We start from the raw sequence: 12,216 nt of genomic DNA on the forward strand, positions 1-12,216 counted from the left end.
AGAAAAATGACTGTGGTTTCTCAGCTTGAGCTCAATTAACAGCCATAGATACATTTATGAACATATGATTATCTGGATCCCTAAAAATCCTTTTAAAATGGTCAAAAACACTTATTTTTGTAGACATAAAATCAGACGATGGCTATTCCACCTGAAAATGTCCATTTCCAATAATTACACAGTTTCAAACAACCAGAGTTGGGACAAACTTGCCTGGAAGACAATGCATGAGCACAGGAGAGAGTAGCGATGGGATCATTACGATTTTACCGCTTATACCGGTACCAATGCTGCTCATTGATACTCTTATTAGTACTGCTAGTCCATAATTTAGAATATGTGAGAATATTAATAACCATACACAATACAAAATTAGTTACCCCTGGTTACCAGAACAGCTCATAGTAAGCGCAAACTTTGTCTACCTAGCATTAAGGATTTATGCTATGTTAGCTATTGTTTAACAAATTATAATTCAGTGCAGACACATCTTACTATCCCTACTTCTCCTGGATAAGCTGATTTAGGCTATCAGAACATCATAATTACTGGTAAGGACATGTAGACTATCAACCTATCCCACCTGCAGTTTAGGCTCAAGTTGGCTTCCTTTCCACCATCTTTTTGTTTGAATTTTCCCGCGCCACCTTAAATGACGCAGAAGGTCGACTACGTCTGAGGCACCAGTATGTAAGCGCTGCCCCATTTAAAGCGGACGAGAACATTCAAACAATAACCTGGCGGATAATAAACCAACTTCAGTGTCGTCGTTTTAATTCTAGTAGCATTTTTGGTGACTTAAGTGATCAAAATATCACATACAGCGTTTCATGCAGGAAACTACCTATAAATACACAAAACGATCGGGGCTTTTGACAAGGAAGCACCGGGAGACTCTACTGAAGACGTAGGTGCAGCTGCTGCTTTGCTAAAGCGAACACTGTTTCTGGTTTACAGAGCGATGTATCTGTAAGCGTTTCACGAGATTGCTCGAATCTCCAAAATGGTAAGTTTACAGGAGAGGCAAAAAACATACTTTACTTTTAACGTAAGTCAGTGGAACCGGAATGTTTTACAATTCATTTTAGGCTGTTGCATTTGGTCCATTCTTCATGAAATTTACACACAATGAAAGGCAGAACCTGGAATTTTCAAATCAAGTCAAAAACTGAAAAACGTCAAAAATGGAGATACAAGGTTTTCTCGTGACAGCAGCAATATATACCGTTGATCTGCATTATTGTTAGATTTAATAAAGGTGAGCCCTCGCTTTTGAACGTCTGACCCTTTCAGCCTGCCGGAGAGCACAGAATGACATTCGGCCTTCAAAATGGTAAAGGCAGTCGGAGGCATGCGAACGCTTTCGTCACACAGAGCAGAGCCTCCCTCCCGCTGATTCAATCAAAAGCACCAAGCGTGTGAAAATGCCCGCTGTGTGGAATGAATTAAGGTTACATAAATACAGATAGCAGCACTGTTGGTCCAGGAGCTGATATTTCAGTACTGACCCGTCAGAAACCAGTACCAATTTAGTACCGGTTATCGTTACTCATCCCTGAGAGAGCATGAAGAGGCAAAACGCTATCCACAGTTGGAAGTTGAACGCGTCGCTCCCACCCTTAGGCACCACTTCCATGCCAGCAAAGTACTTCTGAGGGAAAAAAAGGCTTTTCTGTCACAAGATCACAAACTTAAGTGTATAAAGTGCAAAGAGAAACTGTATTATGTCTTTAAGAACACGTTTTTTAGGGTATTCTTTTTCATCGCATAACTGTTCCTCACATGAAGGCTCTAAGAGCAGACGGCAGCGTGGATGGAAGGATGGACAGATAGAAAGAAAAGGACACAGCTTGTGAGTAACAGTGTTTTGCTTCAGTGGTAACAGTCTGAGGTTGGAACAATTCAACTATAGTACACAAAGTCTGGTTCTTATGTATTCTTATGTAACAGACAGACAGACAGACAGAGAGACATGTTGTAGCTGTGAGCCATTAAGAATTCTACATCTACTGTCAACATAATACAGACAGTGGCGCCCTCTAAATGAATGTTATTGCTGTAATTCAACCTGTGTTTCTGCACCTTATAAAAAGATTTTCCCTTTGAATGGCATGGTCACCTACAGCAAGTAATTCTGTACCGCCTTTAATTAGTCCCCTGTGTAAGCATACTTCGCTTCCCTCTGAGAACACACACACACACACTCAGAGCGTCCTCTACTGTGCAGCGTTCCTCATATTTTCCTTATCGATTTTCACACTCAATTAGATTTTTTTCCTCTTCCAGTGGGTTGTAATCATCTTCAATAGCCTTGGGAAGGGCAGGGGAAAGACTGAGGCCAACAGCCGAAGGGCAGAGCGAAAGGGAAGAGACAAAGGCGGGTGAACCGATGAGGTCTGTCACAGTTCCATCAAACCCTGCCGCATCTCTGCTGCACTCAAGAGACGGCGAATGTCAATCACAACTGAGACTCAAAGTGCTAGTGATAGGCCTGCACCATGAGGATGACATTCCATCTTACAACTACATTTCTACATATGAATTCTAATATATATTACACAGTGAACCCTTGATGTGGCGTGGTGGAAAATTGGCCTACATTATTTACACCTGCTGGCTCATGTAAATGCCCTGATTCGTCAAAACCCATGTTGAGTGTCAGGATGGTTATGGTGCATTATAAAAACATTCAGGGATCAGCAAAGACCAATACGGAGATAACCATTAACAAACGATACATTCCCTCTCAGCTCATGAGAATATATGTTGATGTATATGTATATTGTTTTCCACAATAGCTGTAGAGCTCTTCCATTTGGAATTTGGCCAATCCATGTTGCAGTTTTTATGTGAATTTTACTGCCAGACCTACAAAAGGTCTTAGGCACCCAAGCACATAATTGTAAACCATTTACTGGGGACAAAAATGTGTTTTTGTTTGTAAAAACATCACGTCATTTGGATAAAAGCAAATATATATACAAATCTAGAAAAAAGTAACAAGGATTTTCTTTTTTCCAGAAAGCAGTTATTATCTTGATGCCCCCAGGCACTGCATGGGTTTGTTAATGCCCATCAAGCGCACATTGGGTTTAATGTAAATGAAGGACGGATTCGACAAACGAGGTGTTGAATGATAACTAGAGGTGTCCTCCAAATCCAGTTCAGACCTCGATTTCGGAGCCATGGTTTGGCTCATACCTCAGTTTTTGTTTCGTCTTTCTTTGGAAGGGTCGGGGATGAATAAGAAAAAAAATTCTATTAAAATTTAGAACATGTATAGTTTCGTGTAGTGTTGACTGTGAAATGAAAAAAGTGTGGTTACATTACTAACATAACGAGAGCTCAAAAGGAAAGGCTGCCATGGCAGCGGGTTGGGGTAGGGGGTTGTGGTTCCCTCATCTAGAACCTCAACACAAGAACATGGACCTTTTGTAATGAGGTTCCAGTCTCGGTTTCTGAATCATTACACCCCTTTCGCTACAACAGGCTGTAATGAGTGGAGGATTGGAAATGGTTAATCAACACAAGTACATAACCACTACTTATTAGATTTTGTTGTATTTGTTCTAATATTAGCCAGATCTAATATTTGCTCTAATATAATACCAGATAAATATGATTTAAGCGTAATTTTCTCAGATGTCTACACCTTTTGACAGTACTGTATATCAAAATGGGTAGTATACCTGTGCATGACTCATTGTGCTGAATGCGCCTGACTTTCAATGTAGCACTTCATCTAATTAGTTTTCACATTTCCAGAACTTTCTGTGAGCTGCAATATACGCAGATCAGGCATAACATTATGACCAAGAATGATCTTTGTTTCTAGGCTCATTGTCCATTTTATCAGCTCCACTTACTGTATAGCTGCACTTTGTAGTTCTACAGTTACAGACTGTAGTCCATCTGTTTCTCTGATACTCTGTTAGCCCCCTTTTACCCTGTTCTTCAGTGCTCAGGACCCCCCCTGGGCCCTTACAGAGCAGGTACTATTTGGGCGGTGGATCATTCTCAGCACTGCAGTAACACTGACGTGGTGGTGGTGTGTTTGTGTGTGTTGTGCTGGTACTAGTGGATCAGACACAGCAGTGCTGCTGGAGTGTTTAAAACACTGTGTCCACTCACCGTCCACTCTGTTAGACACTCCTACCTTGTCAGTCCAACTTGTAGATGTAAAGTCAGAGGGACAGCTCATCTGCTGCTGCAGTTTGTGTTGGTCATCCTCTAATCCTTCATCAGTGGTCACAGGATGCTTCCCACAGGACGCTGTTTGCCGGATATTTTTGGTTGGTGGACTGTCCTCCAGCAACACACGCTAACACACCACCACCACCACCACCACATCAGTGTTACTGCAGTGCTGAGAACGATCCACCACCCAAACAGTCCCCGCTCTGTGAGGGTCCATGGGGGGTCCTGACCACTACAGTCTGTAACTGTAGAACTACAAAGTGCATCTATATGGTAAGTGGAGCTGATAAAACGGATAATGAGCGTAGAAACAAAGACCATTCTTGGTCATAATGTTATGCCTGATCGATGTATATTGCAGCTCACAGAAAGTTCTGGAAATGTGTTCCACTTCAGGTTTTTTAAAAAACAGCTAAGCCAAAGAAATCCGTTGATTTTGCTGTAACTCAGAACCAGACTCCATGCTTGGTGCATGCCTAGCTTTTAAGACGATCTAGAGCATCTGTGTGTGTTTAAGCTAGAGTGAGTGTGAACGACTACACAGATGGAGATGAATGGGAGTTGGCTCTCCCCGCTGCACATGATGGAGTGCTGGGACTGGGAGATGCCACCCTCCGCTCTAATGACTTCTGTGAACTAAAACTTATTTAACCACAGACAACACTAATGGCTTCACTCTCACGGCTTCAGTTAATGAAATGTAAACCAATGGCGTCTTTATCTCTCCTAAACCAACTGATAAGACGATGACCTGCGGCCAGGCTCTGCAACACGCTTTTATGCAAATGCTTCCGCGCTGTAAAAATATGGCTATTTGTACCAAGCCGTGGACAAAGAGGTCCGACGCCGAATGGGGGTCATTCAAAAGAGCGCTATACTATTCTTAGTTCATCCACGGGAGCAGAGATGACTAATCGTCCGGTTACAACACCCATATCCATCATCATCATTCGCCAGCAAGGCGGCGATAAGACCTGTAAACCCACTTGTAGGTCATGTGTCCGTGTCCGGATTTATTCCTCCATTCGTACAGCAGGGCTCTGCATAAATGAAAGTCATTGTTACGCAGGGAAAACAGCCTAACATGTATATTACCTGCCATTAGGGGCTAAATGACAGTGATTCCAGGTAGAACGCTCCTCCAAGAAACAAGGAGGTGGTGCTTTTATTACCAGCACCGTTACAGTATTTCATCTGTGAATGTTTAGTCGTTTGGTTTCATTTAAATGTAAATTTGAGCAGAGAGCCTGGCGCATGGCCGCTGCGCTCGCAGACCAGAGCAGATGATGGATTCTCTTACGGGTCTGGAAACAACGCAGCTTCCTTGCTGAAAGCACCCGGGTTGACCTTCACCAGCTCCTTCTCCCCAATATCACCATCTTCAATATTGACAGAAGTGGAAACTACACAATTTCCCTGCTTAAATTTGCCCATCATTTTTCAGTCAGGGAAAAAAAAAAACATCATAAAGCTACACCTACACTGCAGTGATGGGGAGATGTCCTTGAGAAAGAGATGTTTTCTTTTTTAGTCTCAAGTATATGAAACTATCTATAGAAAGTGAAGTAAAAACCTCGTTAAAAACAGTCAGAAAATCATGCAAAGTAAAGAATGTTACTTAAATGTCCTAAAAGCCTCATATGTCTGTGATTTATGGTAGACCTAGATAAGATGCACTGGAAATTGAATGCTTAGCGTGTGGAAATCACTTCGAATATGATCCAGAAGTGCTTGTATAGGTTAGCATTATTTCAGAGGTGGTAACTTGAAGTTTCTGTAAGAAACAATGACAAACATGCAAAAATAATAATAATTAAATCACTGTAACCTATACGATGGGTGGCTGTCCTCATTCAGCGATCCATGGCTGCTTGTCGACGATATCGTACTCTAACCTAACCACACGCCTTGGCGTAAAGATTGTTTCCTGTGATTTCCATTCGTTATAATTTGAATTCCTTACGGAAAACCTGTGCGTCATGATCCGGTAAGCTGTTGCTGCCTTTTGACTGGCTTATTGTTTTAATAAGGGACATGTAAAGTGAGGGAAAACAGGACAACACGCTAATCAGAAGTGCTGGACAGAGCTACAATTAGTCGTCTTCCCTGATTTAGCCACACAAACACAGGCTTGTTAGGCTAAAAAACCACCAGACCAGTGGAGCATGTAGTCTTAGGCAGAGCAGGTCAAAGTCAGAGTTTAGGCCTAATATACTTGTATGTCTGTAATACAGCAAGTCAAGAAACTTATATTACCATCTCCTGGAAACATTCGTGGCTACACGCAAGTAGGCCTAGCTGCCCACTATTGATTTTTCTGTCCAGGCAACCTGTCCTCACTATCAAATGCACTACTGCACAACTCACAGATTCACCTACAGCAGTATAAAGGCTATCTATTGCGTGCCAAAAGGAGGTGAAGTGGGGGGTCTGGGATTGTGAAGAAGCCTTTTAAAGTTCCCCCAGGACCCCTCCTGGGCTCATGGCTCGCTAAAAGCAGCGTGTCCGTGGAGCGGACGTCTCATTGCGTGAGCCCTCGCGTGAGCTGCATGCCGGGCGAACAGGCCATGCTGAAACAGTGGCGTCCGGAGGGTACAGCACAGCAACGGAGCGGCCAGCATTGCTGCTCTGGACCGGAGCAGAGCTTTGATAATGATGCTTCAGATGTTTTACTCCAAGTGGCAGCGTGTGGCGCATGCTGAGTGAAAAGGAAACCGCTGTAGTGGAACAGCTGCAACGGCTGCAATCCACCCAGTGCATGCAGGCGGTGACTGATGTGTTCACATACATCGCCAAATATCAAAGACAGAAGGACCGGGTCGACGTCCGTGGTAATTGTGCACCGTCCAGTAGTGCTAATAAAAATAAATAAATAAATAAATAAAGCCTTTGCACACTGAGTGAGGACCTCCAGGAGGAGACTTACCATGAGGAACACTCCAGCTCAGGTTTGCTTTGCAGCAAAAGCTGCAGGCAGAACTTTATTTCTAGGAGCATCATTGGGAAAAAGAGGCCAGCTGGAGCTCTGGGACCAGTGGTCCCGAGACCATGAGGAGGGCAGGACGCTGATTCATCATACACTGAAGCCCCTTTACGCATTGCTGTGGACGGAGCAAACCTGGTGGGAGTGATTCCACCGCATTGGGCGCCTGTTGCATCTTGCTATGGGGATTTGAGAGGCTTCTAACGGCGGCGGTGTTCGGGTGGGAGCTTAATCATCACCCTTGCTTTTACACAGACGCCTGGGAGGCGTTTCTAGAGGGTAAGACTGGATATTCAGTCCTTTTAGTCTATTCTCGAAGTGACTAGTTAACGGACGACGATTCGAATTTTTCCGTTCCACCTTAAACGGCGCAGCAGTTACGTTCCGGCGAATGTACAAGCAGAATGGAACAGACTCGTTATTTAAGGTGGACCGGAAAAAACTGAACTAGAAGCCGGCGAACAGAAGCAAAAGCTGAACTTCAGTCTTGTTGGTGGACCAAAACTAACCACACAGACTCCATTATCAACAAACTAGAGAGCGAACTCGTCTCGCTTCTCACTTTTCTGTGGCGAACCGGAGCTGAAACCCGTCCAGAACTACGGCTCAGCTGACAAACCCTGACAGTCGTGGCCACTTCTGTTAGTAAATGTTGTTAAAATGCGTCTTTTTACCGTTAAAACTCTGTTCTTACCTCGGCCGCGGGCACATTCGGCGCTGAGGAGGAGAAGCAGGACGAGGTCCAAACAGAAGCAGCGGCGTCCGTTACTCGGAGTTAACCTCAGCATTTTGGCACTCTGAGCCTCACGCGCGTTCGCCGGGAATCATTCCTGTTTATTTATCTTCTTCGGGCGGTTAAGAAACGGTTTCCAACAGTCTCTCTTCTGCCGTCCGGCCTCGCGGACTGAAGCGGCGACTGTCGCCGGCATCTCTCCACTTCGCAACTTCAGTCTCCTCAGAAGTACGTTAGAAGCTGCGCTCTCGTCCCGGTTAGACCGCCTCGCTTCACAGCCCTCCGTTACTTTCAAATGTCAGGCGTTCGCGAGCCCAGCTCAGCCAATCATGGGACGAGGAGGGCGGGGCGTGGGGGAGGCTGCGGCTGAGGCAGCCAATGGCACGCCGCGGTGGACGGGGCGGTGGGCGACCGTTACAGCTGACTCGTGTGTGTGGCGTGCCTCAGAGACGGGAAGTTCGATTCGGTTTGCCGAACCGACTCTTTCAAACAGTCCGATAAACGATTCAGCTTTGGGCTCTGACCTGTCCTGCTTAAAGCGACATTCCAGCGACTTTTCCCAAATTCTACATAATGAAACGGTTGCGATGAAAGCAGAGTCGTCAGGGTGGTTTGGCGTGAAACGCTCTGTTTCTAGAGAAGCTTGCAGAGTCAGAGTTGTTCTCAGTGGTGGTGATGGGAACCAGACGTCCACCTCTAAAAGCGCCCTCACAGACAGTTATTCCATAAATCCCAAATGCGCGGACTGATGTCAGGCACATGTTTTTTGGTAGTTTTATGATCAAGTTTCGGGTTAAAACGTGTCGAAATCTATTTATTTCAATCGATTCACGGTGGAGGAGCGCATACAGGGGTTTTTGTAAAGTAAAATAGTCCAATAAATTATTTGTAAGTTATTTTTAAGTTGTTTGATTATTTCACCATCATAAACATTACATATAAAAACTCAGAAGACACATGTAGGTGAAAAAAACTGGCCATATTATATATATATATATATATATATATATATATATATATATATATATATATATATATATATATGGAATTGGTGGAATTCCCCCTGAACCCCCCCTTGAACAAACTAAAAGCTAAAGTTAGCAAGGTGGCTACCTGTTTATATACCTTACCATTTGCGGCTAGGCTAGCAGTCAGAATTGGTCGGCACCACAGGGATTCCCAACGCTTGTATGATGTATTTGTCTAATCTTTAAAAGATTCATTCATGATTCAGACATCTCATCCGTTGATGATTCTGAGGTAAAATTTTGTGGTAACAGACACATAATGTGGTTTTCTGAGCTAAACATTAAACCATCATTAGAAAAGTCTTAGTAGGTGACGCTCACTTGGTCCTAGAACAAACATGCTAGTTTTAGCAGAAGAAACATTTGTGAAGTGATACCGGTTGGATAAAAGGCTAATGTCAATGACGATGCATTCTGTGGTAAAGTAGTTGTGTAACACTGGTGAGATAAATGTAAAAATGAGCAGTAAATGTAGCGGACACAATCAGTTATGTGGGCACAAACTGGAACACGTGTTATGACTGCGCTAGCCTATGCTAACAGCTCAGAATGGTGAGCTGTTTTGTCAGCTCTACCGCTACATGAATAAGAAGGTATTTATTTTCATTGTATGTGGTTCATGAAGGCTAACAAAGATTGTATATGTAAAGCAAACTCTCTGATCTCAACCCATTTTGTCCTGTATCCATTTTCCCCACGGTATTGCTGTATCCTCTGAAATGCAGGACTGTTTAGCACTCAAAAAAACAAATGCTACATGTATGATGCTAACAAGCTATCACTATTGTGCACAGAGATGACATTGCATGAAAGTAAGTCTACTATTTAACTTAAATACTAGTATATATCTATTATATAGCTACTCTAAATTTAGCCTACAATGACAAAGCAACTACCACATAGGATGACGCTTGGTGGTTAGCGTGGGGTTTTTTGTTCAGGTTGCCAGTTCAGTGCTCAGCAGTGTTAGCTTGCATGTAATAGTGGTGGTTGGTTAGTGTAACATCTCTGCCTTCTTTGCTGTAGACTTGGGTTCAATCCCCACCTTGGCAAAGACCCTACACTATATATACACCAATAAGGGTCCTTGGGCAAGACTCCTAACACCGCCTTCGCCTACCTGTGTAAAAATAATCAAACTATAAGTCACTCTGGCTAAGAGCATCTGCCAAATGCCGTAAATGAACTTGTAATTCAAAGGTTCAGGTGATATGATATTTGGGGGGGTCAACCTAACGCAAAGTGATTTTTTTTCAAAACACCATTTTCCCTCCTATAGCAAAACTGCCAGACCTGGTCCCAGTCCTTTGATATGGCCATGATGGTGACTACAAAATGAGGTCATTCTACAGAAATGTCCACTTTTCTAACTGTCCATAAAAGTCACTGGTGTTACGGATCGTCATTGGTGTTACACATAAGAAAGGTAACACCAGTGACATTTATAATGAATAAGGCATTTTACAAACTGGCTGCTACAGAACACCAAACCGCATGTTATCAGTCATGGAATCTCCACTAAAATATGCAAATTTCATCCATTTGCATTCTATTTTTTCCGGTTCCCTCAGAATAAAGTCGGTCACACCAGTGACGTCAGCTAAAAGCTTCATATGAAATCATGAGCTAAATGAGGAAATGTCTGGTAACTGAAAGACACAGTGGACTCACCATGAGCTTTTCCTCATAGATCCTCAGAAAACAGGTCAAAGGAAGTCAAATTAGGTCATCAGTGTGACTTTCATTTCAAAATAAGAGATTCTTTGTTACGCAGTAACACCAGTGACACGACACCTGGGGAACTTTCATTATATAGTTCATAACATTTATTTAGCATTTGTTTTCTTTGTCAGATTAGTGCAGTTAAAATGGCAGAAAAACATGTTTTTACCTCAAAATACGGCCTCAGCCTTCACACATGACTGTGAGGACGAGCACTTCTGTGGTGCTTGGAATTCTATATGATTGATTTAAAAACCAGTATTGTTGAATTGATGGATCAATACGGTGTAGTTGTTAAAATATCTTAGTTTTATTTTAAAATATAAATAAATTGTAACCCCAGCATGTTTTTCTATTGACCAAGTGTAATATTTCTGTAAACGCTAGGGACACAAAAATGGACATTTGCATGTTGAATAAAAGTCCCTGTCCAAAACTTTCATCCATGGACAGTGTGTGCACACATCTAACGCTTGCTGGCTTTTTGCAGTTGAAAATGTTTCATACAGTGTTTTCTCCCTTTATTTTCCATACAATACATCAGCAGGGCATACAGACGTGTAATATCCTGCAGTCCTATGATCTGTACTAAAGTAACATTTACCATAAGGTAATCATATCTCCCTTCAGCTCAGACAGAGGCACTCAACAAAAGAAAAGAACAACAAAAAAAAAACAAAAACAATTTCCACTGCATATTCAGCACACAATAAGGTGTGCCTGAGGAGGCAATATTACATTTTGGGAAAGCAATTCCAATAGTTAACATGACTAACCTTTCATAGAGGATGGCATTTAGGAACATAAGATTTCGCCGCAAACTCAATTATGCAAAGAAGAAATTTTGAGCATTGCTTTTTGTTTTGCTTTCATAGAGACTATAAAACAATTACTGGTCACAGAAAACCCATTCAGCGGCGGGAAAACAGGATTTTAAGCCTGATAAAGGAGGACGAGTGTAATTCCTTACATTTGATTATCAGCAAATCTTCCGTGCTTGACAGAGTCGGCAATTTATCTGATTTTACCTGGAACTTTCAGTGCAAGTTGGAAAAGCTCAGAAGCAGATGAAGTACATATTCCAGTGGGGGACCCTCAGCGCATTCTAGGCCTTCAGAGAAGGCTTAATGATAACGTATGTCTGCAACGTTTAGTTCATTTTTTTATTCAATAGAGTCATGTTTGCTTTTAAGTTCTACTCGTTTCATTGCTCAGTTTCAGAAGGAAACAAAATGGTTAAAATGATTGAAAAAGAGCTGAAAATTGGCCAAACAGGAACTTTTTTCTGTGTGGTATCTGGGTAGATATAGTTAAGCAAGCTCTCCTATTGGTTAGGACATCAGGAGCTGAATAGAAGGCCTAACATATTAGATTAACCATCAGCTGAATGATGAAGTGACCGATCATATTTTGGTTACCAGTAGTGAGAAACCAATTGAATGAGCAAATATGTCTTGAAGTTCTAGATACGTCATTCAGTCGACAGCGAAAAATGGAAAACAGTGGTGGCAGCACCACACCAGCCTATCTACTGTAAGAGTCATTGGCTACGT

General features: G+C 42.6%; 1 protein-coding gene across 3 annotated transcripts in view; it reads right to left on the reverse strand.

The window, feature by feature from the left end:
- Positions 1 to 8,186, reverse strand: part of unc5db (unc-5 netrin receptor Db) — a 249,648-nt gene extending 241,462 nt beyond the window's left edge. For all 3 annotated transcript variants that reach the window (XM_017709276.2, XM_017709277.2, XM_017709275.2), the window contains exon 1: positions 7,875 to 8,186. In XM_017709276.2, the coding sequence (XP_017564765.1) occupies positions 7,875 to 7,968 (94 nt within the window). In that variant the 5' untranslated portion in view covers positions 7,969 to 8,186. The remainder of the gene's footprint in view (positions 1 to 7,874) is intronic.
- Positions 8,187 to 12,216: the final 4,030 nt, after the last annotated feature.

The sequence above is a fragment of the Pygocentrus nattereri genome, chromosome 20, assembly GCF_015220715.1.
Source record: "Pygocentrus nattereri isolate fPygNat1 chromosome 20, fPygNat1.pri, whole genome shotgun sequence".
Lineage (NCBI taxonomy): Eukaryota > Metazoa > Chordata > Actinopteri > Characiformes > Serrasalmidae > Pygocentrus > Pygocentrus nattereri.